We start from the raw sequence: 24,947 nt of genomic DNA, 5'->3' as shown, positions 1-24,947 counted from the left end.
TTGGTTTTTTGGCTCAGAGCCACGTGGGATCTTTTCTCCCAGACCAGGGATCAAACTCTCACCCCCTGCATTGTGAGGGGGAAGTCTTAACCCCTGCACCACCAGAGAAATCCCTGGGTCTCCACTCTAAGGCAGGGCCAAGGTTTGGGTCTTGGGTTAGTGTTATGTGTGTTGGGATTCAAATGACGATGGCATTGGAAACTTTATATACACATACACACTGGTCTGATAGTTTGGCCACCTGATGCGAAGAGCCAACTCATTAGAAAAAACCCTGATGCTGGGAAAGATTGAGAGCAGGGGGAGGAGGGGGCGACAGAGGATGAAATGGTTGGATGGCATCACCAACTTGATGGACATGAGTTTGAGAAAACTCCAGGAAATAGGGAAGGACAGGAAGCCTAGGGTGCTGCAGTCTATGGGGTCACAAAGAGTTGGACATGACTTGGAGACTAAAAGAACAAAAACAGCACAGTGAAGAAAGAGAATACTGATGATCGTGAGCATCTCTGTCACCTGTACCAGTCAAGCTTGCACTGGTCTGCACCAGCTCTTAGGGTTTTAACAAAAGAGTTTTTCATTTCTTGAAGTTACTGACATCAAGTCTTGAAAAGTCTTGGGATGAAATATCACAATATAAATCCTTTTTTTAATTTATTTTTTTAATTGAAGGATAATTACTTTACAGAATTTTATATGAATCCTTCTTGACCTGCTCCTTTATCTTCTTAAGAGAAACTTTATATGAAGTGAAAAAGAAATGCATGATTTACGATTACATTAGACTATGGCTGTCAATCATTTTGGAAGCCTTGCCGCACTAAGACTGAAAGCTTTCTTGCAAAAAAAATAAATAAATAGAAACTTTGGACATTACACAGAGTCAACTATATTGAATTTCATTTCAGAATAACAGTATTCTGCATTCCGTGGATTTAACTTACCAAAGGTGTCTGACTTTTATGAGGCCAACTCTCCTAAAGCTTTTACTTTTGTGTAAATCCCTCACTAACTAAATTATCAGGGGCTTCTCTGTTAGGGCCTAAAACACTATTCCTTTCATCAAGCTCAGTCACATCTGACTCTGCGACCCCATGGACTGTAGCCCACCAGGCTCCTCTCTTCATGGGATTTCCCAAGCAAGGATACTGGAGCGGGTTGCCATTTTCTCCTCCAGGGGATCTTCCTGACCCAGTGATTGAATTTGCATCTCTTGCATTCCCTGCCTCTTTACCACAGAGCCAACTGGGAAGCCCCAAAATACTATTCCTTAGGTTCAGGTAAATGAGACTATTATAGAGCCTTTATTATTCTTTCAGGACCTCAGAGAACTAAACAATTTAGTAGGGAAATTAACAGCCATGTGATGAATTGACTTAGTACCTATAGAGTTGAACTCAGTCGTTCAGTCTCATCTGCAGGTTTGGAAGCATAACTAGTCTCGGAATTTTCACTACTCACTGAGTATGAGAAGAATGAGATATTGGAATTTTGATCACAGAGAATCAGTGTGGTCAGATGTACTTAATTACAACTAGAAACTGTCATAGTCATTTGGAGGTTATGAGTCAACACCATTGCTGTCATAGATTACTGTCACTGGTGTCAGTAAACAATGAGCACATGTCCCGGATGTGGGGCCACAGAGCATTATACCCAGGAGTTGTAGGATGGGGCCCAGCTCTGCTTTTTCTTTGTAGGGGGCGGGGAGGAGGGTATGTTAGTTGCTTTACATTGCTGTGTTGGTTTCTGCTGTACGATGAAGTAAATCAACCACATATGTATATGTATCCCCTCCCTCTTGGACCACCCTCCTCCCCACCTTCCCCACATCCATCCCTCTAGATCATCACAGAGCACTGAGCTGAACTCCCTGTGTTATACAGCAGCTTCCTACTAGCTATCTATTTTACACATACTGCGGCTGCTGCTGAGTTGCTTCAGTTGTGTCCGACTCTTTGCGACCCCATGGACTGCAGCCTACCAGGCCCCTTCATCCATGCGATTTTCCAGGCAAGAGTACTGGAGTGGGGTGCCATTGCCTTCTCCAATTTTACACATGGTAGTGTATATATGTCAATCCTAACTTCCCAATTCATGTTCTCTATGTCTGCACCTCTATCTGGATGCCACATATATGTGTTTATATATGTTTTCGTTTTTCTCTATCTGACTTGCTTCACTCTGTATGACAGACTCTTGGTCCACCCACATCTCTACAAATGACCCAATATCATTCCTTCTTATGGCTGAGTAATATTCCAATGTATATACATACTGCATCTTCTTTATCTGTCAATAGCTATTTAAGTTGCTTCCACGTCCCGGCTGTTGTAAACAGCGCTGCAGTGAACACTGAGGCACATATGTTTTTTTTGAATTGTGGGTTTACTTGTCCTAACAAACATCATCTAACCTCACTGCTCTGCAGTTTCCTCATTAAATAGAAGGGGGTGGGGGCAGGGGAGTGGTGATTAGTCGAGTAACATACATGAGAATATTTTGAAAATGCTCATACATCAGGGTAAAAAGAAGTCAATCTTTTTTATGATAAAAGTAAGGGTGCAAAATATAGTGGGAATTTTGTTAGGGGACTGCTTATTCCTTCTTAGGAATAGCTTGTTTGTTACAATTTTGAATTGTAATCATCCATAACTTAAAAAAAACTATACTAGTGTAGACAAATATAATTTTTATAGAGTTAGAGACTCCCAAAAAATATCAATAAAGCTTCAAAAAATGAGTTTTGAGTTTTTCTTTTTAATTTTCTGATATGTAATAAAATATTCCCTTCCTGATCTCTAGAGATATGGAATATTACAGAAGACAGAGTGCAGGCTTTAGTTTACTTTTATTTTCCTTTAGTTTCTTTTTCAACCTCTTAAATGAGCTAACAAATAAGAAAGATGGGGGAGGAAGATTTTGAAGTCTTATGACTTTGGTACATGGATCCTTTTTCCTTATCATTTACAAATGCTTTAGTTCATTTACATTTTTAATTAAAATATTCAAAATTAGAACAGTGCAACCCTGCAGTTGTGAACTTATAGCATTGTTGTGGTCATGGAAAAATGACTTCTTCCAAAGACAGAAAATTAAAATATATACTGTGGCTAAACCACAGCAAAATAAAATTTTAAAAAATTAAGTTTAGGAAAAATAGGTCAGCTCATAAAATTAAATCTAATTTCAAATTCCATTCTGTGATTTTCATTTTAAAGGCTCTCAGAATTTTTTTGGTAAAGAAGTAGTTTAATTCCACCATGGATGTTTCCTTTATGAAATGTGCTATTTAGGGGTGAATGACATTTCTGAATTTTCCTTTTGAAGGGGGTGAGTCTGTTCATACTGACTCTGCGTGGTTCAGTAAGCAACATGAACAGTTAGGAAAGTGGATTCTCCATTAGAATCAGGGATTCCCTAAGACTTCTGGAGTCCCTGGGAGCAGTGCTTTTAGGAATACGGAGTCCAAGATGATTCCATTTGGAATTGTTTCTTAAACTCTTGGACTGTCATACAGAACCTGGCCTAAAAGGAAGACAGGGCTTTTCTGAGTGATCGGCACCTCCTGCGGCTGAAGGCCTCTCTTCAGATAACTTTTCTCGGATCGACTTCTGTGGCTGCTTTGATACTCCGTGCTCTGACCTTGGCAAAACGAGCAAAGGAAGTGGCTGGGTTTCAGCACCCGATGCCTCCAGCCTTCACACCCCCGCTAGTTGGAGAAGCTGGCGGTTCTTCGTAAGACAGGAGCCAGAACCAGGGGGAGCGGACTGATGACCCGAGGGAAAACACCACTCTAGGGAAGAGGAAGAGGTGAACTTCTCCAGAGGCCCAAAGGAACCGGGCTTTGAGAGTTTTATATTCTGCCTGGAAAAGTCCGCGGTTTCCCTCACAAGCGTCTCTGTCTGGGCTCACAGGACCGCAGCGCAATGCCTAATGAAGCGTGCCGAGGAAGGGGCGTCCAGCAACCCGGGAAGAAGGGCTGGGGCGGGAGAGTCAGGTTACAGGTTCGTTCACACGTTCTCGAAAAACCACTTGAAAACCTGAGCTAGAGAGTCAAAATCCGGGACCCACGAAAGGCCTGTGGAGCGACCTTCGGGCCCCCGGCAGCCGGGCGCGCTAGGCAGAGGTCCGCCTGCGGCTCCTGTTCGGCGCTCTCCGCTCTGTTCCAGCGCTTGCCTGAAGCCGGTTGGGAAGGCCGCGGAGTAGGCTTGCCAATTCCGGGTCGCTGGGAACCAGGCCTGTTTTCTCTTGACTTCCTTAGCATAGTGGCATAGGCCTGCGGCCACGGGCACCGCTCTGGAGCTGCCGCGGCCGATGGCCCACGGTCCCCGCAGGTGCGCCCGGGGCTAGTGGCATCCCGCCCGGATCCAGGGGCGCAGCCGCGGCCGAGCTCCCCTCCCAACCCCCGCCCAGGGGCTGGTCGCCTGCGTCCCTCCCCGAGAGACAGACCCTGGGCGCAGAGGCCTGCTCTGGGCGCTTTCCGCATCGCTCACTTCCCCTCTCGAGTGAGCCGTTGGCGCGCATCCAGAAAGCTCGGGGGTTTCCGGGTCCAACCCCCAAAATAAATGCGGCGGAGGTCCAGAAAGCGGGGGAGGGGAGAGAAGCGTCCGCACGCGGAGAATGAAAACACTATGAGAACGACCCCGTTCTCTAGGAAAAGGTAATGAGGGAAGCTCAACAGTGAACTTGCTCGGAAATGCAAACCCAGCTCCACTCTCGCCGGGCGCATACCAACAAGCGTAGAACGAATCAGCCGGCGCGCCCGGCGGCTTCCCAGAAAGGGCCTCATGAATGAGAATGGGTTGCTAGGTTTCCTCGCTCCCTCCCGACACCCGCTTCCCACCAGAGGAAAGGAAGCAAGCCTGGCCCGGCCACTGCCGAGCGGGGACGCGCGCCAAGCCCACGCTGCCGCTCCCGCCTTCAGGACCCTGGAGAGCGGCCGCCGCGCCCCGAGGACGCGCACCACGCCCCCGGGTCGCCTGTATTCGCAGCTTCCCGCCTCCACCTTTATTTTTCTTGGCAACCACTAGCTCTTGCTTTTCACACACAGATTAAATTGTCTTTTCACTTTGCTTGTGAGGGCTGTTTGGATTGGCTGAGTTAGGTTCCGGTTTGTAACTTCACTAAATGTTAGTGGACCAAGAAGCTCTGCGAACTCCAAAAACCTGAACAAGGCGGGTGACCTCAAAAAGCCAAAGTTCAATCCCTTTACTGCGTAAATGAATCGGATAAACTCAAAGAATAAGAATTTCCGAAGGTTAGCCGTCGCGTTGGTAGCAGGGTAGAGCCCTGAGTCCCTGAGTTCTAAATTAACGTTTACCTATACATACCAAGAAAATAATAGTTTATCTTTACCTTACCCTCTTAGATCTCCCAAGCAACAAGTTGAGGGAGAGAGGTCTGCGCTGGAGGAATAAGATGGACACAGGGCGTGTGGAAAGGGGGCTGCAGATAGTGCTAAATTCTGGTCTCTCTTGACCCCAGTACCCAGCACAACCGAAATCAAATCGCCAGTGCATTTTCCTCCAGCCTGAAGGCACCTCAGTTGCCTGCCTGTAACCAGGCCTCCCCTGGACACTTCTCACAGGCCCTGGTGACCTCATCCGTCTCTAGTAGAGCTCTGGGCACTTTGGAAGGTGGAACAAGACAGAGGGAAAGAGGCAGGATGAGAGGATGAGGCAGAATGAGAGTTGCAAAAGTGAACTAGGAGATTTTCAACCAAATTCGAAAGAACCAAGAGAGGTGAACACAGACACTGCTATGCACCGCACCTCACAGGGAACGGGTCTCAGAATTCCCTGGGAATGTTAACATTCCCATTCTGATGCGGTGGGTCAGGATAGGGTCTGAGATTCTGGTTTTCCAACAAGCTCCCAAGTATTATCCAAGCTGCCGGTTCAAGGACCACACCTTAAGTAGCAGGCATTTAGACGTGTCTGGGAGGAGAAGGAGGTGGGGCGGAGAGGGAAGAGAGGGGAGGAATGAGAAGTGGGAGAAACTAAGCAGAGTCCTTTTCCTCTTGCTCTCACCGACTTCTTTTGCACCCCCAAAGTAACGCCTCAAAATGCCGCAGACTGGCACTCTGCACCTCCTCTTTGGTCTGTAGCCGGACCCCACAGTGACCTTGTGTGGTTTTGTCTCTCTCCTCCTCCGCTTCTCGCCCTGTCCGCCGGCCCCGCACAGCTCCCAGGTTCGCCCGCTGCCCCGACGCTGCTCAGCCTCCTCTCCGGCACGCTCTCCGGCCTCGCGCGCTTCTTCGCTCACCTCCTTCGGCGACCCCCTCCTGAGGCTCCCCTAAGGCGCCGGGATTTCTCCGCCCTGCTCCCCGCCCTTCCAGCCGCCGGGCTCTCGCCGGGGCAGGAGGAGCGGCCGGGCCGCCTCTCGCTCCTGCTCAGGGCAGTTCTGGCACTGCCTGGCCGACCCCCAAGGAGACGCCTGCCCCGGGAAGTGGACGCCAGCGCCGGGCAGAGCTCGCCCATACCCGTGAGTACTGTGATCTCCTCACAGTCCGCGACCTCACCGGGGCGCCAGCATCCCGGGTTCCTCCCTAACGCGGACTGACCCACTCTCTACGTGGGGCCAGCAAGAGGAGAGCGGGAGGGCACGTTCAGGGAAAAGACGCAGGCTGCCCGCCTCACACCCCTCCCCCGAGGAGACCCTCGAGGCTACTTTTCCCGGGCCACTTCCTTCCAGAGTCTATGGAAAAGGGAGGGAGCCCCCGCCCGGAGGGAGCCCCCGCCCTCCGCGAGGCGGCTTCTCAAACTCTTCATCTTTACGCGTCGCTCTCCTCCCACTCCTCCAAGCCAACCCGGGACAAGCTTCCGCCCCCTCCTCGCGCTCCCACTCCCCAGCCCCCGGCTACAGCGGGCAGGGATGGCCAGGGAGGAAATGACGTGATGTTATTTTAGTGTCAGGTCGGCTTCCAGCTTCAGTTTAGCTCTCCGCGCTCGGGCGCACAGCCCCGGCAGTCAGACTGCGTCTCGATCCCGAGGAAGCGGCGGGGTCTTAAGGCCTCCGCGCCCGCAGAGCTGGGCTGCGGGTTCCCTCTACCCTCCAGGTCTCCTCCTTCCTTGGATTCCAGTCAGGAGTTAGTTATCCCCCGCACCCTCGACCCCAGCCATCCAGCCAGGTGGGGCCTTTGACTCGGGCGGGCGGGGAGGGGGTGAGGAACTCCTTTTCAGTATCGGGCCGTTGGAGGCTGAGGGGTGCCGAGCTGGGAGAAGCACTCGGGGGAAAGGAGACGGTGGGGACTGCCCTCCCGAAGTGGACAGTCCGCGGCCGGACTCTCCCGGTAGCAGCACCTGGGCGCGCGGCCCAGCCCGCGCGCACACTGGCTCCTCCTTCCCACCGCTCCATTCACAAGGTCCCATGCTCTTTCTCCCGCACGGCGGAGTCCCACTCAATCCCCGCGAACCCCAGCGTAAGGAATAGCCGAGAGGGTTCTTCGGCGCCCACACTCTCCGTACTTCCTAATCAAGGACTGGAAAAGGGGACCACGGTCCGGGCGTGGATGGGGACCCCCAGCTCTCGCCGCAGAGGAGCGCGCCGCCGCAGGAGGGAGGCGAGCCCTGGGATCGCCTGGCCAGGGAGGGGGAGAGAGGGGCGGGGAGAGGCAGAGCCGAGGGAGGGAAAGAGCGAGAGAAGAGGGCGACTGGAAAGGCCGAGAGCCAAAGGCAGAAGAAAGCCAGGGAGGGCGATCGCGGGTTTAAGGAGGGCTGCACTTGGAATTATAATAAAAATAAGGCACTCGCGGGACGCATGCGCACAGCGGACGGAGGCGAGCTGGCCGCAGCCACCCCTCCGGCTCGCCGGGTGGACGGAGGAACCGTGAGTACCCGCTAGCTCTGCGGCTCCTTCTCCCTTCCGGACTCGCGCTCAGGCCTCGGATCCCGGGGCGCGCGGGCCGGGCGAGGCGCGCACGCGGGGCTGGACGGCGGTGGCGGGAGCAGGCCTGAGTCAGTGCGCAGCGGGTGCCGGGCTTGGACTGTGACCGCGTTTCCGGGGGGCTCCGCCGAAGAGTCCGCAGGATTCGACCCCGGTGGCCGGGCGTCAGTGAGTGGGTGGGCTACTGACACCCGAAGCGGATTTGGGAAACTCCGGGCGCCGGAGGCGGGCAGTGCGCCCAGGTAGAGAGGAAGTGGAGACTTCCACTCCGGCGGGCGCCCGCCACAGAGCCCCGGGGGTCTGACTCTGTGTAGGCCCTGAAGCTCTTGAAAACCTAAGGGACAGAACTGTCGGCACCCTCTGCCCGCGCCGAGGAGGTGGAGGCGGCGCGGCGTGTGTTTTTCTTGCAGGAACCGGGTGGTTAGTCGTCCGCGCTCTCGGGGCTGCGCTCGGAAGTTGGAACGAGTCTGGCGCCCCGGTTGCGGAGATCTGAGCTGGCCGGGGGCTGGAGTGAACCTCTGGGGCGGCGGCGCGCGGCAGGGAGTGGGCTCTGGGGGGTCGGTGGGCGCCGCGACTCCCCTCCTCGGATTGTGGGGGAGTGGGTAAGGGAGGGATCGCGGAGGAGGAGGGGTGCAGGCGGGACTGGATTGTGCGCATGGGGCCCTCCAGCGTTGGGGGCAGCGTGCTGGAAGGAGTGGGCAGCGGGTGTGCGGGGTGGTCTCGGTGCTGCGGGAGCCGACTGGGGTAGGGCCTGGGAACCTGAGTGGCTTGCGAGCCCCCAGGACTGGCCAGCGATCGGGAAAAGCCTGGGCGGCGGGCATGGGGCGAGGCTGGGAGTGCAGCTCTGTCCCCCGCCCTCCGCGGTTGACCGGCTGCAAGAGTGGGCGCCGAGGCCGAGCTTCAGTCCATGAGGAGGAGGGCGCTCCGGGGGAACTCACCCCAACTTCCCTTCCTCCCGAGAATCCGGCCGAGGCCGAGTGCTCTTTGTCTGCCCCCGTCCAGCCAATCGGGTCTGAGGGCGCGGGGTGTCCCGACCGCAGCGGATGCCTGTGGAGCCGGCGGAACGCCCCTCGGCCACCAGCGGGCCGAAGCAGTCATTCGCCGGCGGGGCTCGCGCAGTCCCCAGAGGCGGGGGCAACTTCTCGTCACCCTCTGGCGTCAGCTCCCCTTTTCTGGAGCGCAGGGCCCCTGCGTGGCTGGGCTTCAGTTCCCTTCTGGCGGTTCCAGATCGCGGAGTTGACCAAACAAAGGTCCAAGTTGACGAAATGGGTGTGACTTCTTCCCCAGATTTGGCAAAGGAAATTTGTAATGAAAGGATCTGTCTGTAAACTCTTAGCTTTTTTTTTTTTTTTTTTTTGCTCACGACCTGATTTTCTACTGGGCTTCATCCTGTAAATTTAGTGGCATCTTTTGTATCATGTATCAGTATTGCGTAGTAGGCACAATATTTCGTAATAGGTAGACGTCTTGGCCTCAGAGACTGTCTAGATTCAGATCTCCGCTTAGCTGTGTGACTTCAGGCAAGTTACTCAACCTCCCAGTGCCATAGTTTTTATCGTCTGTAAAATAGGGATAAGAAAAGTAGGTATGCCATGGATTGACTGCCAGCATTCAGTAAATTCCCTGGAGAAGTAAATGGCAACCCACTCCAGTATTCTTGTCTGGAAAATGCCATGGACAGAGGAGCCTGGCCGGGTACAGTCCATGGGGTCGCAGAGAGTCCCACATGACTGAAGCAACTTAGCACACATTCAGTAAATTAATGCAGTAGAGCCCTGTTACATGGGGTATACATAATGAAATAGAAGATGTCCATCAAAATTAGGAAAATAGAAAATGTTTTCTGTCAGTATCTAAATTTAAAAACAATACATTTCTACATTATATGGACCTTTTTATTTCAAATAGTTATTTTATTTATTATAAACTTCAAATGACATTTTAAGAATATTATCTCAGGACCTCCCTGGTGGTCCAGTGTCTAAGACTCTGTGCTCCCAATGCAGGGCGCCCAGGTTCAATTCCTAGTCAGGGAACTAGATCCCACATACCACAGCTAAGAGTTCCAATGGCTCAACTAAGACCTGGTGCAGCCAAATGAATAAATAAACTTATTTTTAAAAAGAAGAAAAGAAGATCTCTAAACTTGAAAATATTTCACTTTGTAAAACAAATATGCATTAAAACTATGTTTTAGGTCATGCTATATTTGGAAAATCCAATGTCTGCATTAAAATACTGCACTGAGTCCATTTTACTTAAGAGAATGTGGAAACTTGGGAGCTAGAAATGCTAACTTTCCTAAAATCCAATCAAAGTCGCTCAGTCGTGTCTGACTCTTTTCAACCCTATGAACTATACAGTCCATGGAATTCTCTGGGCCAGAATACTGGAGAGAGTAGCCTTTCCCTTCTCCAGGAGATCTTCCCAACCCAGGGACTGAACCCAGGTCTCCTGCATTGTAGGTGGATTCTTTACCAGCTTAAACTACCAGGGAAGCCCGATGTCAAAAGTATAGAATGATAAAAGTCAGATTACTCACTTAACTCCTTCACTTTACAGGTGTGGAAACATTCAGAGAGGTTAAGGGCCTTGTCTGACATCTCCAGCTAAACAGAGGCCAAAATGGGATTAGAATTAAATCTGACTCGATGCCCAGGGCTCTTAGACACCAAAGAGATGATTTTCTGTTGACTACAGATTGATGTATTCGTGTGCTCAGTCCCTCAGTCATGTCCGACTCTTGCAGACCCCAGGACTGCCAGGCTCCTCTGTTCATGGGATTCCCCAGGAAAGTACTGGAGAGGGTTGCCATTTCCTTTTCCAAGGGATCTTCCCAACTCCGGGTTCAAATGTGAGTCTCTTGTATTGGCAGGCAGATTCTTTACCACTGAGCCACCTGGGAAACCCTTGCAGATTCATGAACCTCTAACAAATAGGAAACCAGAAGGAAGAAATACACAAGCGTGCATTATCTTCAACATAAGAAAGGCCAGGCAGTAATGTTATTACTACTGTCAGACCCCTTAATCGTGGTCCCTCACACCAGAAGATATGACCACGTGACTTGCTCGAGGTATGGAAAGGTGTCAGATCAAAGCAGAGACAGCATTAGAATTTCATATCCCACATTTTGTTGAGGCAGTCCAAGCACAGGTTGGAAAAGAATTTCCAGACACAGAGCATTTCAGAAGGGAGAAAGAAGTTTATTAAGAACAAAGAGCAGAGATAAAGTGGGCACTGTGAGCACAGCGGTCCGACCACCTAATAGACCAGGGAAAGCCGACAGTGTTCGTGGGTTAATAGTAGATTTTTACAGCCTCAGACAAAATTCCTGCTGGAAGGTTGGCATTAGGTGATTGGTTGGGGTGCTCTAGGGTGTTTACTGGAGTGGGCATCTTTGCCTAATTGGGAGTCAGAAAGCTTGTCAGTGATGATCAGGGGGCTTTTGGCAAGGTTACAAAGTGGCTCAGTCAGCTTCAGAGGTGACCTTGATTCTGGGCTTCGCTTCTGTGGCCTTGGTGCGAGGCCTTGCCCCTGTGGCCTTCGGGGCAGAACTCAACACATTTGATTGATTAATCCCTAGTAGCAGTTTTACATTAGAAACCATTTTTGACCTTTTCTTAAATTTTTAATCCCCCTTCTGGCTTTGAAGGTCTTTAGCCTGTAAGAGAGCTTTTTGGAAAGTCTTCCAAGATTGGGCTGCCCGGGTGGCTCAGTGGTAAAGAACCCACCTGCCAATGCAGGAGACACAGGTTTAATCCCTGGATTGGGAAGATCCTCTGGAGAAAAGTGGCAACCCACTCTAGTATTCTTGCCTGGGTAATCTCATGGATCCAGAGGAGTTTGGCAGGCTACAGTCCATAGGGTTGCAAAAGAGTCATACACAACTTAGATTACATACAAGGAGATTTTATTATTCCAGATTATGTAGACAAGCAAGAGTAAGAGAGTTAAAGAAGCTTTCTTATTTTAACGCAGTGGCCCAGGTGGCTAGTTTCATTTCAGACACTTGAATATCAGTTCCAGAAGTCCTAGTGTTCTTTCATTTCTGCATGGAGCCAGCTCATGACATTCACCTTTCACTAACAGATGCAGCTTAAAGGTCCAGACTTCACATAAGTGGTTTAGAAATGATGTGATGTGTGTGCATGCTAAGTCACTTCAGTCATGTCTGACTCTTTGTGACCCCTTGAACTGTAGCCTGCCCGCCTCCTCTGTCCATGGGATTCTCCAGGCAAGAATACTAGAGTGAGTTGCTGTGCCCTCCTCCAGGGGATCTTCTCGACCTAGGGATCGAACCCTCATCTCTTAAGCCTGCCTGCATTGGCAGGTGGTTTCTTTACCACTAATGCCACCTGAGAAGCCCCCAGACTTCACATAAGTGGTTTAAAAATGACGTGGCAGAGCCTTTCAAGTGAGTGGTCTTGCAAAGTTATTCACAGGAATGATGTATCTACCACGGAAAGTACTACTAGGAACTACATCTGCATCCTTGAAGAAGGAGACCATGGTTCTCTCCAGTTGTGAACTGGATATCCTACCCTCAGTTTTGCATTTCTGTACACTTGTTCATAGACGGAAATCCAGGGCATTAAGCAAGGAGTGACTTTCTAGCAGGCTCCTAAGTCAGTTAAGCAGAACTGAGTTTTGAAATCACATGCACATGTATCAAGTCAGATCCCCTTATGATTATCATGTGAATCATGGTCCAACTGGGAATACAACAGATTGGTTTGCTACAGCACCAGGTGACTCACAGGGTGAGCTTCTATTCAGATTCATGTAGTGTCAGCTGCAGCTAATAGGGGTCAGCCGAGTCAGAGCCTAGCATTCAGTACATTACACGTGAGTCACTGACTCCCCAGCACTTCTGAGATGGTCCCTGAATGTTACCTTGAGCAGCCGCTTTAAGAGACAGCACTGCACGGCGTGAGTTAGTTCACAGTACGACTGAATGGGCTTCTGCAGCAGCTGTTCACAGCCAAGTCTGATGTGACTGAGTCTCAAGGTGGTGTTCCACAATTACCAATTCATAGAACCCAGCTGATTTCATTCTAGCTATTTGTGTGGGGAGTCATTTGTGAAAAGTGAGCAATATGGCCCATTACCCGGCAGTGATATTTCACTGGAGTTATTTCAATGATTATGACAGCTGATTGACCTTGCTGGTTTGGGAATGCTCAATTTCCAGTTATTAATAAACTTTACACTGTAAAATCCTTCTCAAGTATGTATCAGTGTTTGGATTTTAGATAATGGCATCTCATGCAAAGTCACCTGGCAGCTGGACTTCCTAACGTCCTGGGTTGACTGTGTGCACCTCAGTCCCACAGTGAAGTGGAGGAAAACACCTTGTTTTCTTGGTTTTTCTCTGTGCGTCTGTCACCTCTGATGCTACCTGGATGCTGTTTGCTCCAGAGCCAGAACACGAGTTTGTGGTACCCATCCATCCTTCTAAGGCAGCAACATATGCAGCGCTCCCAAGCCTTCTGAGGCTGTTTGGCTAGATCCATGCAAGCTTGTATAGCTGTTCCGATGCAAGTTGGTGGAAAGAATTGTTCAACCCACACCCTACCCAACCCTTGTAGATGACTTTCATGTCTAGGGGGAGGAGGTTGATAATGAGATTTAAGGGACCAGTAGATTTCATATTTATTTGGCTGTGTTGCGTCTTAGTTGTGGCACATGGAATATTCGTTGCATCATGTGGGAACCTTCCTTCCCACCTACAGATTCTTTAGTTGTGGCATCTAGGCTCAGTAGTTGCAGCCCTTGGGCTTAGTTGCTCTGCAGCATGTGAGGGCTTAGTTCCCTGACCGCAGATCAAATCCACCTCCCCTGCAAGGCAAGGCAGATTCTTAACCACTGGACCACCAGGGAAATCCCAAAATACAAATAATTTTTACATTAAGTTTCCTGTTAGGGCTTCCCAGGTGACTCAGTGGTAAAGAATCTGCTTGCTGACACATGAGACACGGGAGATACGGGTTGAATCCCTGGGTCAGAAAGATCCCCTGGAGGAGGAAATGGCAACCCACTCCAGTATTCTTTCCTGGAGAATCCCATGGACAGAGGAGCCTGGTGGGCTGCAGTTCATGGGGTCGCAGAGTCAGGCATGACTGAGTGATGAGCACAGAACACCAAACTTCTTGTTACAGATCTGCTCTTTTATTTTGACTTCAGCATTTGTTTCTTAAAAAAAAAACCTCACTAGTATGTGGAAACAATTAACTTCTACTTTAAATTTAAGATGGAAATAGTAGTCCTGGGGGGTGGTTGGGCAGTTCCAGAGTTGCCAGCCTCTTAATCCCCTGGCCAGGGGGACAGCGCCGTGGGCCTACATTCCTGAGACCAAAGACCCTGCTCAGAGTTCAGTTGTTCAGCATGATAGGGGCCATTGGCGCCGGTTTTGCTGGTATAGCCTCCAGACTCAGAGATGTCTGCCCTCCTTACAGCAGTGAAGGCACAAGAACTGTGGGGTCTCAGAACTTCCCTGGTGGTCCAGGGTTAAGACTTTGCCTTCCACTGCAGAGGGCACAGATTTGATCTCTGGTCGGAAAACCAAGATCCACATGCTGTGCAGTGCGGCCAAAAAAAAAAAAAAGAATTATGGGATCTAGTTTTACAACAACCTAGAATTTATCAAATTCTCATTAGAGCTAAGTGTCTGCTACAGCAAATAAGGCATTTCTAGACCTTTAAATGACCTGGAAGTTCTGTTCTGTACTTGTGGCAAAATGAAGTACTTGCTTATGCACAAAAATATCTGAACAGCGTACCAGACCAGGTAGAATAAATGTGAGTTAAACAAGGGTGAAGAAAATGGTATAAGAGTTATGAAAAACATTTGCAAAATCTAATAACATGAACAACTTGCCTGTTCAGGTTAGACACATCATAAACTAACCTCCAAAAGATATCTCTTCTGTTATCTTCTAGTGATGTATTCAAAATCCTGAGGATATTAAGGTATAAGTTCTAATTGTGATAAAGCACTTATTTGTTAAAATATATCAAATGTAGCCTGAGAATGAGGAGACTGCATAGAGATTATTTTTTAATGGAAATTGTTCCTTTATGAGCCTTTTATGCATCCTTTAGGATGGGGTTTTATTCCTAGTTCCCTTTGTCTGGCTGCTTTATGTGGTCACACACAAAGAGATGAATGGCTATGGTTCCCTACAAGAGTCTAAAATGCATAAGCATTAAACATTCCAATTCACTGAGAATTTTTTCAATTTTAGATCTGCTTGTTCAGCATATCTAGCCATCTAATACTTCATGCCGGCAGGTCGTAGGGTGGTGGGGAACCTAAAATTCAGAAGATATTTTGATGCAAATTGTAGAAAACCAAACAGAGATTCTGTCACACATGTCCTAGGAACAGCAGACAAAAACATCTCAACAGCTCAGCCCCTGGAGAACTGTCTTGGGAACAGGAAGACAGTGTGGAACCGAGGTGAAGGTATGCTGGTATGCCTGTTAGCCTGTTCTCATCAGCAGCGGACCTGCTGGAAAAGGCCTCCGGAGGCATCCACTGATGGGCATCAAAAAGCAATCCTAGTCTGGCTGAAAGTGGCCCATTCACAGCTGTGGGGTGAAGAGTGAGGCTCTCTGGGTGGATGGTGTAGATCTAAGGCAGTGCAGGGACTGCCCCATGGAGTAAACAGAAGTAAGGCGTGCTTTCTACTCCATCTGCTCATTCAGACAAAGGGGAAACTGCACATAGGTTGGAAATTATTGAGAGAAAGCAGGCCCTGATAGAGTTAAGATTTTATTCTGGTGTCAAGGATTACCATTAAGGGCCACAGGAGGAGGACTAACAAAGACTGGATTCTAGATAAAAAGAGTAGATATTTTGGGCTATGAGGGCCATGTGGTCTCCATTGCAACACTCAACTCTTGTCGCTGTCCCTAGAATCTGTGGGGGAGAGAACTGGAGATGGACTGCTCACCGGCCACCGTACTTACTCTCTAGTCCTTTACAGACAAAGTGTTACCTCTGATCCATAATCTAAATGTCACTGTGGGGTACCACTACCAGGTTCTTGTAGGAAACGGCCTCTAAGAAAGTAAGTTCAACCAATAACGATGACATTTCTTAGAGTAATAAGGCACTCTCAAGAAAAAAAAAAATTCAAAAGGAGAGACCACGAGTCCACTGAAAGACAATCTCCTATAGGAGATAAAATCAAAGGATCTAATTTCAGTTTCCTTTTGGTATCCACCATTTCAACATTCAGCATTTTCATATGAACGGGAAAACTTAATGACAGTTAGCAAGTCCCAAAAGTACTAACGGAGCGACCTAAATGGGAAGGAAATCCAAAAAAAGAGTGTGGATATATGAATATGTATGGCTGAGTCACTTTGTTGTACAGCAGAAACTGACACCACATTGTAAACTATACATCCTAAATAAATAAATAATTTTTAAAATTGATGCAGAAAAAAATGACACTGGAGGCAGGAAATAATTAAGTACAAGTATTTTATTAAATTTGATATAAAATATTTTGTAGAAGTCGTAATGAAGAAAGAAGAGGGGAATGATCCACACAAAGATTTTGTGGATGGGTGCTCAGACTGTGAAGGCTCTTAGGGATTCAGATTATAGCCTGAAAGCTTTAACAGGACGGGAGCTGAATATTTCATATCATTTATAATAGGATTATCATCACAGATGAAAATTCTAACTGATAATGTACAAGAGGCCAAGTCTGACTAGCCAACCCTACTATCCAGTCTCGGATCATGGAGAATTTCCTATGGTGAAAAGTATAATTTGTGGTGAACAAAGAAAAGAGATAGAAAATTTGCCCAGACTGATCTGAAAGTAGAAAAGCCTGGTTTAGTGACTTACGAACACATCTTTTCGTAACTTTTTATTATCCTTGGTTTGTGTGTACATTAATACATTTCATAACCCATCTGCTGTAACTGGTGGAAAAGAAGTTCTTCAACTAGCAAATATTCCTCCAGTCCTGATGTATGTGAGGTTTGTGCTCAGTAAATACAGAATTCGTCAGGAGACCCCGCAGACTAGACCAGACTACAAGACTGCAGGGAGATTTGGGAGGACCCTCTGGGTTTCGTAACCACCACTTGTCTCTGTTTTTACAGACTGAACTTTTTTAGATTCCACATGTAAGCGATACAATCTAGTACTTGTCTTTCTGTCTGACTTACCTCACTTAACACCATGTTCTCAAGGTCCATCCATGTTTTTCCCAAATGGGAGAATATCTTCCTTCCTTGTGGCTGAATAATATTCTGTCCTGTATATATACCACCTCTTTTTTATCCACTCATCCTCAACGGGCACTTGGGTTGTTTCAACATCTTGGCTACTGTGAATAATGCTGCAGTAAACATGGGGGTGCAGATAAGATATCTAAATCCTGTCTTCATATCCTTTGTGTATGTACCGGAGTTGAACTGCTGGATCATCTGGTAGTTCTATTTTTAGTTTTTTGAGGAACTTACATATTGTTCTCCATAGTGGCCACACCATTTACATTCCCACTAACCACCGTGGTTTCCTTTTTCACCACCTTGCCAATGTCTGTTGTCTCTTGTCTTCTTGATGAAACTGGTTTCTCTCTTAATGCTCTTCTGCTTTCATCAGTATTTCAGGTACTTTCATAGAAGTGTGGACTTGTAGAGGCTTTAAATTCACGTGAAATTTCTATTCACATTCTCATGGTTTCATTGAAGCACGCATAATCCATGATATCTTCCAGGCTCTAGTTTTATTTAGATTTTAAAGCCAGAGGTAGAGATGAAATATGTATGAGACTGGAAAGAATCAGGACTTACGTGGCTTTCATTGCACTTACCCATTGTCTTCCCTATTAAGTAAAATCTGAAATGTAATTAGTTACATTCTGTGCATTTCTGTTTCTCAGGGTGCACTTTGGGAATCCACTTCTTCCCTGTTGATCGTAGGAAAGGCTATAAATATCGTAATTCTCTGGGCCAAAGAGCACTCAAGTGCTTTTAACCGGGAAAGAGCTTGCATTCCTGACCTTGGTGCTAACCTGTGTGGATAAAGGAGAACACAAGGATGCTACATCACCAGCCCAGCATGTCCATCTGGACTCCCCACTGTAACATGACATGTAGGGAAAGGATTTCCATGGCACTTTCCCCCCAAATACACACCTAAAGATTTGTGATAAATACCGTGGTTCTGGACTGTGATGTAGCATTTCCCTCCGGATCCCGGCTCTGGTCCCCACAGGGACCACACCCCAGTGCCGTGGGATGCTCCATTCCTGTCTCCCCAGCATCACCTTTGTTCTTGGCATCACCACTACCCCTCCACCGCAGCAGCACACCACGGGCACTAGCCCCCACCGTCTTCTCTCTCCCTTCGTCCTTGGATATTTTTCTTTCCTTTTGATGTGTCTCAACTTTCAGTCATGGGATGGCTTTATCATTTCCAACCAAATGAACACTATCCAGTTAGTTATCATTGTTGTTGTTCAGTCACTAAGTCATGTCTGACTCTTTGCCACCCCATAGACTGTAGCCCTCCAGGCTCCTCTGTCCATGGGATTTTCCAGGCAAGAATACTGGAGTGGGTTGCCACTTCCTCCTCCAGGGGATCTTCCCAGACTAGGGATCGAACCTTCATCTCCTGCATTGGCAGGTAGATTCTTTACCACTGAGCCACCAGGGAAGCCCAGTTAGTTACTATACCTGAGTCAAGTGAACTTGATGAAACAGGAAGCAAGAATGACAGCCACCAGAAGCACAGTGTAGGCTAGTGACTTATGTCAGATGACACCCATTAGACACGTGCAGTTTAAGGACTGTTAGCAGATTCAGAGTGGGTAACTATCGCCGTTATCCACTTGAGAACATTTTCACATTTGCATCATTCGAAGAAGAAAGCCACCACCGTCAGCTGTCACCCACCAAGTCCCTTTCTTTTGCAACCCTGTTCGATTTTAGACATTCGCTCGTCTGTGTTGAAAATATTTCTTCCTGTTTTTTCTGTAATTTGCAATGATTGCTCAGAAATTCTTAGAGAGCCAGGTGGCTCAGTGGTAAAGAATCCACCTGCCAATGCAGGAGATGCATGAGATACGGGTTTGATCTCTGGGTCAGGAAGATCCCCTGGAGGAGGAACTGGCAACCCACTCCAGTATTCTTGCCTGGGAAGTCCCATGGACAGAGGAGTCTGGCGGGTTACAGTCCATAGGGTCGCAAAGAGTTGGATGCAACAAAGCACGTGTTCCTTGCTTTGAAAGGAAGCAGTAAAAGTTGGCAGAAATTCTTACCCAAACCTGGCACATTCTTTACCAGTTTGAAGATTGCCTGAAACAGCCCTAGAGACAAAGATTTAGTAAATGCTGAATTCTTTCGGAGGTGCCCTGGGCTAAGCAGTCATCTACAATCTCCTTGAGAAAGTCCCATGGCCTCATGGGGTAAGGAATGCCCACGGTCAACATTTCAATCAGTACTTGCAAAATACACTGTAACTGTTGATTGGTATTAAGAAAGAACAAGTAAAAGCATGTATAGTTCATTTATTTCCTTCTGATCATACTTTAATTTCCCAAAGGCAGTTGCAAAAGTTGAGTTATACAATATGTTCATTTAATAATGACAGAAGAAAAGCACATCACTATCATAGTCTTAAAAACCTTCAATGTGGTTCAAGTTACAAACTTGGTGACAGCCAGATAAACAAAAGAGTAAAGATTTCCATTCAAAGTTAGTGAAAAACAGATGGTCACTTAAGTAGTTCTTTTAGAAGGTAAGGACAGATGTAATCATCCATCTGGAAGTAATTATAATTCTAAAAAGTCTATTATTATTAAACTCTCAGTTGATTTCCCCTACTAAAATAATGAACCAGCTTTTCCTTAAAATAGACCCAAAATTATTCAGCCAATAAAACCAAAAGGCAGAAAAATTTGAAAACTAGAGGACACACTAAGATCTCTCCCTAAAACTGGGAAGTTACTAAATGTGAATAGCTTTCTGTGGAAGCTTTAAGTGGAAGACACAGATTTGGTTTGACTTTTTGTCTATTTATTGTGCTGAAGTCAATGCAAATAATTCTAGCTCTTCATTAATATTTCATGAGCCAGAGTGAGTCGGACTTTGTTCTGCTGATGACTAGACCACAGGATTCTCACACTTAAAATCAGCTGACTTCAAGATCCCACGAAACAGTAGAAACATCGTTGTTGACAGGATTCATCTTATTTCTCAGCTGCTAATAATAACAACAGGTGGGAGCCCTGGGCAGGCAGAGGGCCTGTTTGTGACTTAATTGGCACCAGGTGATTGGTGTTTATGCCTGGAGTATGTGATTCAGAGAAAGCCACGTTCACCTGTTGCTATTTTCAGAGTAGGTAGCTAACTCCAGGGAGAGTTCTACACTGTGATCCACCCTCTACTTTCAGTTGGTCTGTTTTTCAAACCCCACTGTGTAAATTCTGTTTTTTCAGTCGATTTACTATGTTGTGTTAATTCGCACTGCACAGCAAAGTGACTCTTTTGCATATTCTTTTCCATTATGGTTTATCCCAGGATATTGAAGATAGTTCCTTGTGCTCCACAGTAGGACCTTGTTGGTTATCCATTGTGTATATTCTTTCTTCCTCCTTCCTTCCTTCCTCCCTTCCTTCCTTCCTGGATCTTCATTGCTATGCGAGGGTTTTCTCTAGTTACAGTGAGCAGGGGCTACTCTCTACTTGTGGTACACAGACTTCTCTTTTCAGGGGCTTCTCTTATTGTGGAGCTCTAGGATGTATAGGCTCAGCATTTGGGGCACACTGGGCTCCGTTACTCCAGGGCATGTGGAATCTTCCTGCACCAGGGACCAAACCTATGTCCCCTGCACTGGTAGGTGGATTCTTAACCACTGAGCTATGAGGGAAGTCCCATTGTGTAGATTCTTCAATAAAAGACAAGAAGAAGCCAAAAAAGACTTCTTGTCGGATTCATCAGCCTCAGAGCCACTCATCCTTAGAAACAGCTCCTCTGGCTTCTGGAAGCCTGCGTGCCTGGCTTACCAGACTGCTCCCTCTTCCCTCACGAGTAAGGAGGTCTAACCGTTCCTTTCCCCAGCCTGTGCCCTAGATTTCTTCCAGTTCTACCAGGAGTGAGGGGCTCGGGCTGAGAGGGTCCTGGATCACAGCTTCCTCCATCCCACCCCGGGTGAGTGCCAGACTCCAAGGAGAACCTGTGGCAGCCCTACCCCACCCTCCACCAGGTACCACCACTGAGCACTCCCTGGATGCACTCGCCCTGCAGGCGGGGTCATAGTAGAACCTAGAACTGACACACATCTGCGAAAAATCATCCTGCATCTGGGGGAAAGATGTTATTAATAGAAAGAGTTTTCCCAGATTGGGAAGACTTAGAAGGCAGAAGGACCAAAAGGAGGCTAAAATTAGGAGCAAATGGGGCTAAGTCCTCAGAAATGTTACTGCAGAGAACAAGGGAAAGAGTGTCTTGGGAGAATGCAGAGAATGTTCCTGGAAGACTGTTCTCTTGATGATGTTGGTACCCATCGAGGAGAGCTCAGGAAACAGCCAAAGGGAAATGAACAGGTGTGGCTGTGGAGGAGAGGAGCTCTGTTCTGAATTCAGAGAAGCAAAAAAAACCTGATCCTTTGAACAGCCTCCAAGAAATATTGGGAGAGACTTCCCTGGTGGTCCAGTGCTTAAGACTTCCTCTTGCAGTGGCAGGGGGTACAGTTGGGGAGCTAAGACCCCACATACCTTGGGGCCAAAAAACCCAAAACATAAAACAGAAGCAGTGCTGTAACAAATTCAATAAAGACTTTCAAAAATGATCCACTTAAAAAAAAAAATCTTTAAAAAGTATTTGTTGTTCTGTTGCTCAATCATGTCTGACTCTTTGAGATCCCATGGATTCCAGCATACCAGGCTTCCCTGTCCTTCACAGTCTCCCAGAGTTTGATCAAACTCATGTCCTTTGAATCGGTGATACCATCCAACCATCTCATCCTCCGTCACCCCCGTCTCCTCCTGCCTTCAATCTTTCCCAGCATCACGTAAAATATTAGGAGAGCTCTTTGAGGGCGAGACAGAGGAAATCAAGTCAAATTAATGCCCTAGCATAATGTATGTGCTGCTGCTGCTGCTCAGTCACTCAGTCCTGTCCGACTTTTTTGCGACCCCATGAACTGTAGCCCATCAGGCTCCTCTGCCCACGGGATTTTCCAGGCAAGAATACTGGAGTGGGTTGCCATGACCTCCTCAAAGAGATCTTCCCCACCCAGGGATCAAACCCATGCCTCTTATGTCTCCTGCATTGGGAGGCAGATTCTTTACCACTTAGCTACCGGGGAAGCCCCATAATGTGTGTGAGAGGTGGTCAGATACTATGGTCTAGGCGGGAGCATCTCCATTTATTAGCTAGTAAACTTTTGTAAGGGACTTCCTTGGTGGTTCAGTGGTAAAGACTCTGCAGGAGACTGAGGTTCTATCCCTGGGTCGGGAAGATCTCCTGGAGAAGGAAATGGCAGCTCACTCCAGTATTCTTGCCTGGGAAATCTCATGGACAGAGCAACCTGGCAGGCTACAGTCCATGGGGTCGCAAAGATTTGGACACGACTGAGCAACTAAACAACAACAAGCAAACTTTTGTAAAGAGAAATTTCTCCTTATTAACTCTTAGGTTACCCTGGAGTCATGTTTGTGTTGGAAAAGACAGGATAAAACCTTGATTCTGTCAGTATTTACCAGTTTTCAAAATCAGTTGGTTCCCTAACATTTTCTAAAAGTAACAGTGAGTGTTTTCACATCACTGTGAAATCACAGATTCACACACATCTGATGTTTTTTTCATTGCAGTTAATATTTTCTTTCTGATACTTAAACTTTCCCACACTTGGCAGGGGCAGCCTTGTTTATATTAGCTCATGGCTCCCAAGTTTAGAATTTTTATATAGTCAAATCTGCCAATCTTTTATGGTCTCTAGGGGAAAGAGTAATTGTGTCATGATATGTCGAAGCATCTAAACTATGAGAGCCTAGTCACCTATTAAATGAAGGAGTCAGAGCTACATGTCCCGTTCAGTAAGATTTCTGACATATTTTTAAAGCAAAAAACATAAGGCATACACAGCATCTGAGGCTGTTTAGATAAGCATTACTAAGACTGTGTTTTAAACTAAAGTTACTTATGTGTTCTTATCTTCATAGGAATGGTTCTGGAGGGACTTCCCTGGCAGTCCAGTGGTTAAGATTCCTCACTTCCAACGCAGGGTCTGAGGGTTCGATCTCTGATTGGGAGACTAAGATCCCAGATGCTTCGTGCACAACCGAAAAAGAGATCAAGAAATGGTTCTGGAAAGAATCACATCAAAATCTTAACACTGGTTATTTCTGGGGCTGGGAGAAGGATTGAAGAGTTCAGCGGAGCTGTGATTTCTCTGTGTGCCTCTGTGCTCAGCATGGAAGCCTGGTTGAGGGTTCACCAGCATGTATTCCTTTTTCATTGGGGATTTTCTTTTCTTTTTTAATTAGTTTTATTGGAACTTCCCTGGTGGTCCAGTGGTTGAGACTCCACGCATACACTGCAGGGGGTGTGGGCTGGATTCTGGTCACAGAACTAAGATCCCACATACCGCTCAGCAAGGCAAAAAAAAAAAGTTTTGTTTTCAAGTTCGGATTTAAATTCAAGTTCTGCGTTTGATGAAATCTTATATCTGCAATTACATTTGCAAGTGGTTTCTGCATTTGGGGCCAAAAGAAATGAAAAACTGATTAGAATATCTAAATACCTAAGTATATGTTAATGTTTATAAAAATATCGTGTCAAGTCAGACAAAGACAAATATCATATGATATCACTTACACGCGGAATCTTAAAAAATGATACAAATGAACTTATTTACAAACAGAAATAGAGTCACAGATGTAGAAACTAAACTTATGGTTAGCAGAGGGATCCAGGAGAGGGATAAATTACAAGTTTTGTATTAACATATACTCAGTACTGTATATAAAATGGGCTCCCCTGGTGGCTCAGATGGTAAAGAATCTGTATATAAAGTAGGAAAAAAGGACCTACTGTATAGCACAGAGAACAATATTCAATATCTTATAGTAACCTACAATGGAAAAGAATCTGGAAAAGATTATTCAAAGTAACCGAATCACTGTTGGGCACCTGAAACCCAACAAAACATTGTAAATCAACTATACTTCAATTTAAAAAATGGTTAAAGTTTTTTTTAAAAATGTAAAATATGTACAGTCTCAAGGGAAGCAGCATAATGTATCGGAAAGAACATGAGTCGCATGTGTGTGTGAACAGTTTGTAAATTCTAGTCGCTTACACACTGTCAACTAGCCAAGGGGCCGTGGAAAAGTCACTTAGTTCCCTTGGCCTAAAAATTAAGTAGATTAGGTCACGTACAGGTCAAAGTAAACATCATAACTAGAAATATTGTCACACTAGTGTGTTATAAAATTCAGGCGTCTGATAAAAAATAAAATGCGTGTGTCTGTGCTGAGCTGTCAAATTTCTGAAGAAGGCCCTTGGGTTGACACACTGGCATGAAGAAAGACAACGGGCTTGGCCACCCGGGCTACAGGTCCATCCGAGGCACCTCAGGGATGAGGTAAGCCTCTTTAAGCCTTGGTTTCTTCACCTGAGAAGAGGAACTAATAACTGTCTTTCTTGGCTCACGGAAATGTGGGGAAAAATACAAATGAGGTAATACATATGAAAGTCTCCTGTAATCTGTGAAGCCCCATAAAAATATGAAGCATTGTTCTCTTAATTATCCTTGAATATTGTTCACACTCATAAATGTAGCCTTATTTGGGAAAAGGCACTTTGCAGATGTAATCAAGTGCAGATGAGGCCACACTGGACCAGGGTCTCCTTATAAAGACCAGGGTGTCCTTGTAAAGGGTGTCCTTATAAAGACAGAGCACTCCTGACTCGAGGGGAAGTTTGTCTCTCAAATTTCCTTATGTTCTGGCTTAACTCTTTCAGGGCCCATCACTTCCTACTGATGGTAAGATCATCCTTCTAAAGGTCGCTGGGGATGGTTT

General features: G+C 46.9%; 1 protein-coding gene across 3 annotated transcripts in view; it reads left to right on the top strand.

Annotated features, from left to right (window-relative positions):
• The window catches only part of RGS20 (regulator of G protein signaling 20), a 47,138-nt gene that overhangs the window by 12,087 nt on the left and 10,104 nt on the right, over positions 1–24,947 (top strand). Inside the window, exon 2 of one of the 3 annotated variants that reach the window (XM_081497930.1) lies at positions 6,187–6,486. The exons of 1 other annotated variant lie outside the window; for it this stretch is intronic. In XM_081497930.1, coding sequence (XP_081354056.1) covers positions 6,187–6,486 — 300 coding nt within the window. Of the gene's footprint in view, positions 1–6,176; positions 6,487–24,947 lie in introns of all 3 variants that reach the window. One more of the 3 variants, XM_081497931.1, reaches the window with a different exon arrangement.

This window comes from Giraffa tippelskirchi, chromosome 6 (assembly GCF_054371585.1).
Source record: "Giraffa tippelskirchi isolate mGirTip1 chromosome 6, T2T-mGirTip1v1.2.pri, whole genome shotgun sequence".
NCBI lineage: Eukaryota > Metazoa > Chordata > Mammalia > Artiodactyla > Giraffidae > Giraffa > Giraffa tippelskirchi.
Note: the sequence above shows the minus strand (reverse complement) of the source record. Positions and strands in the feature narration are given on the sequence as shown.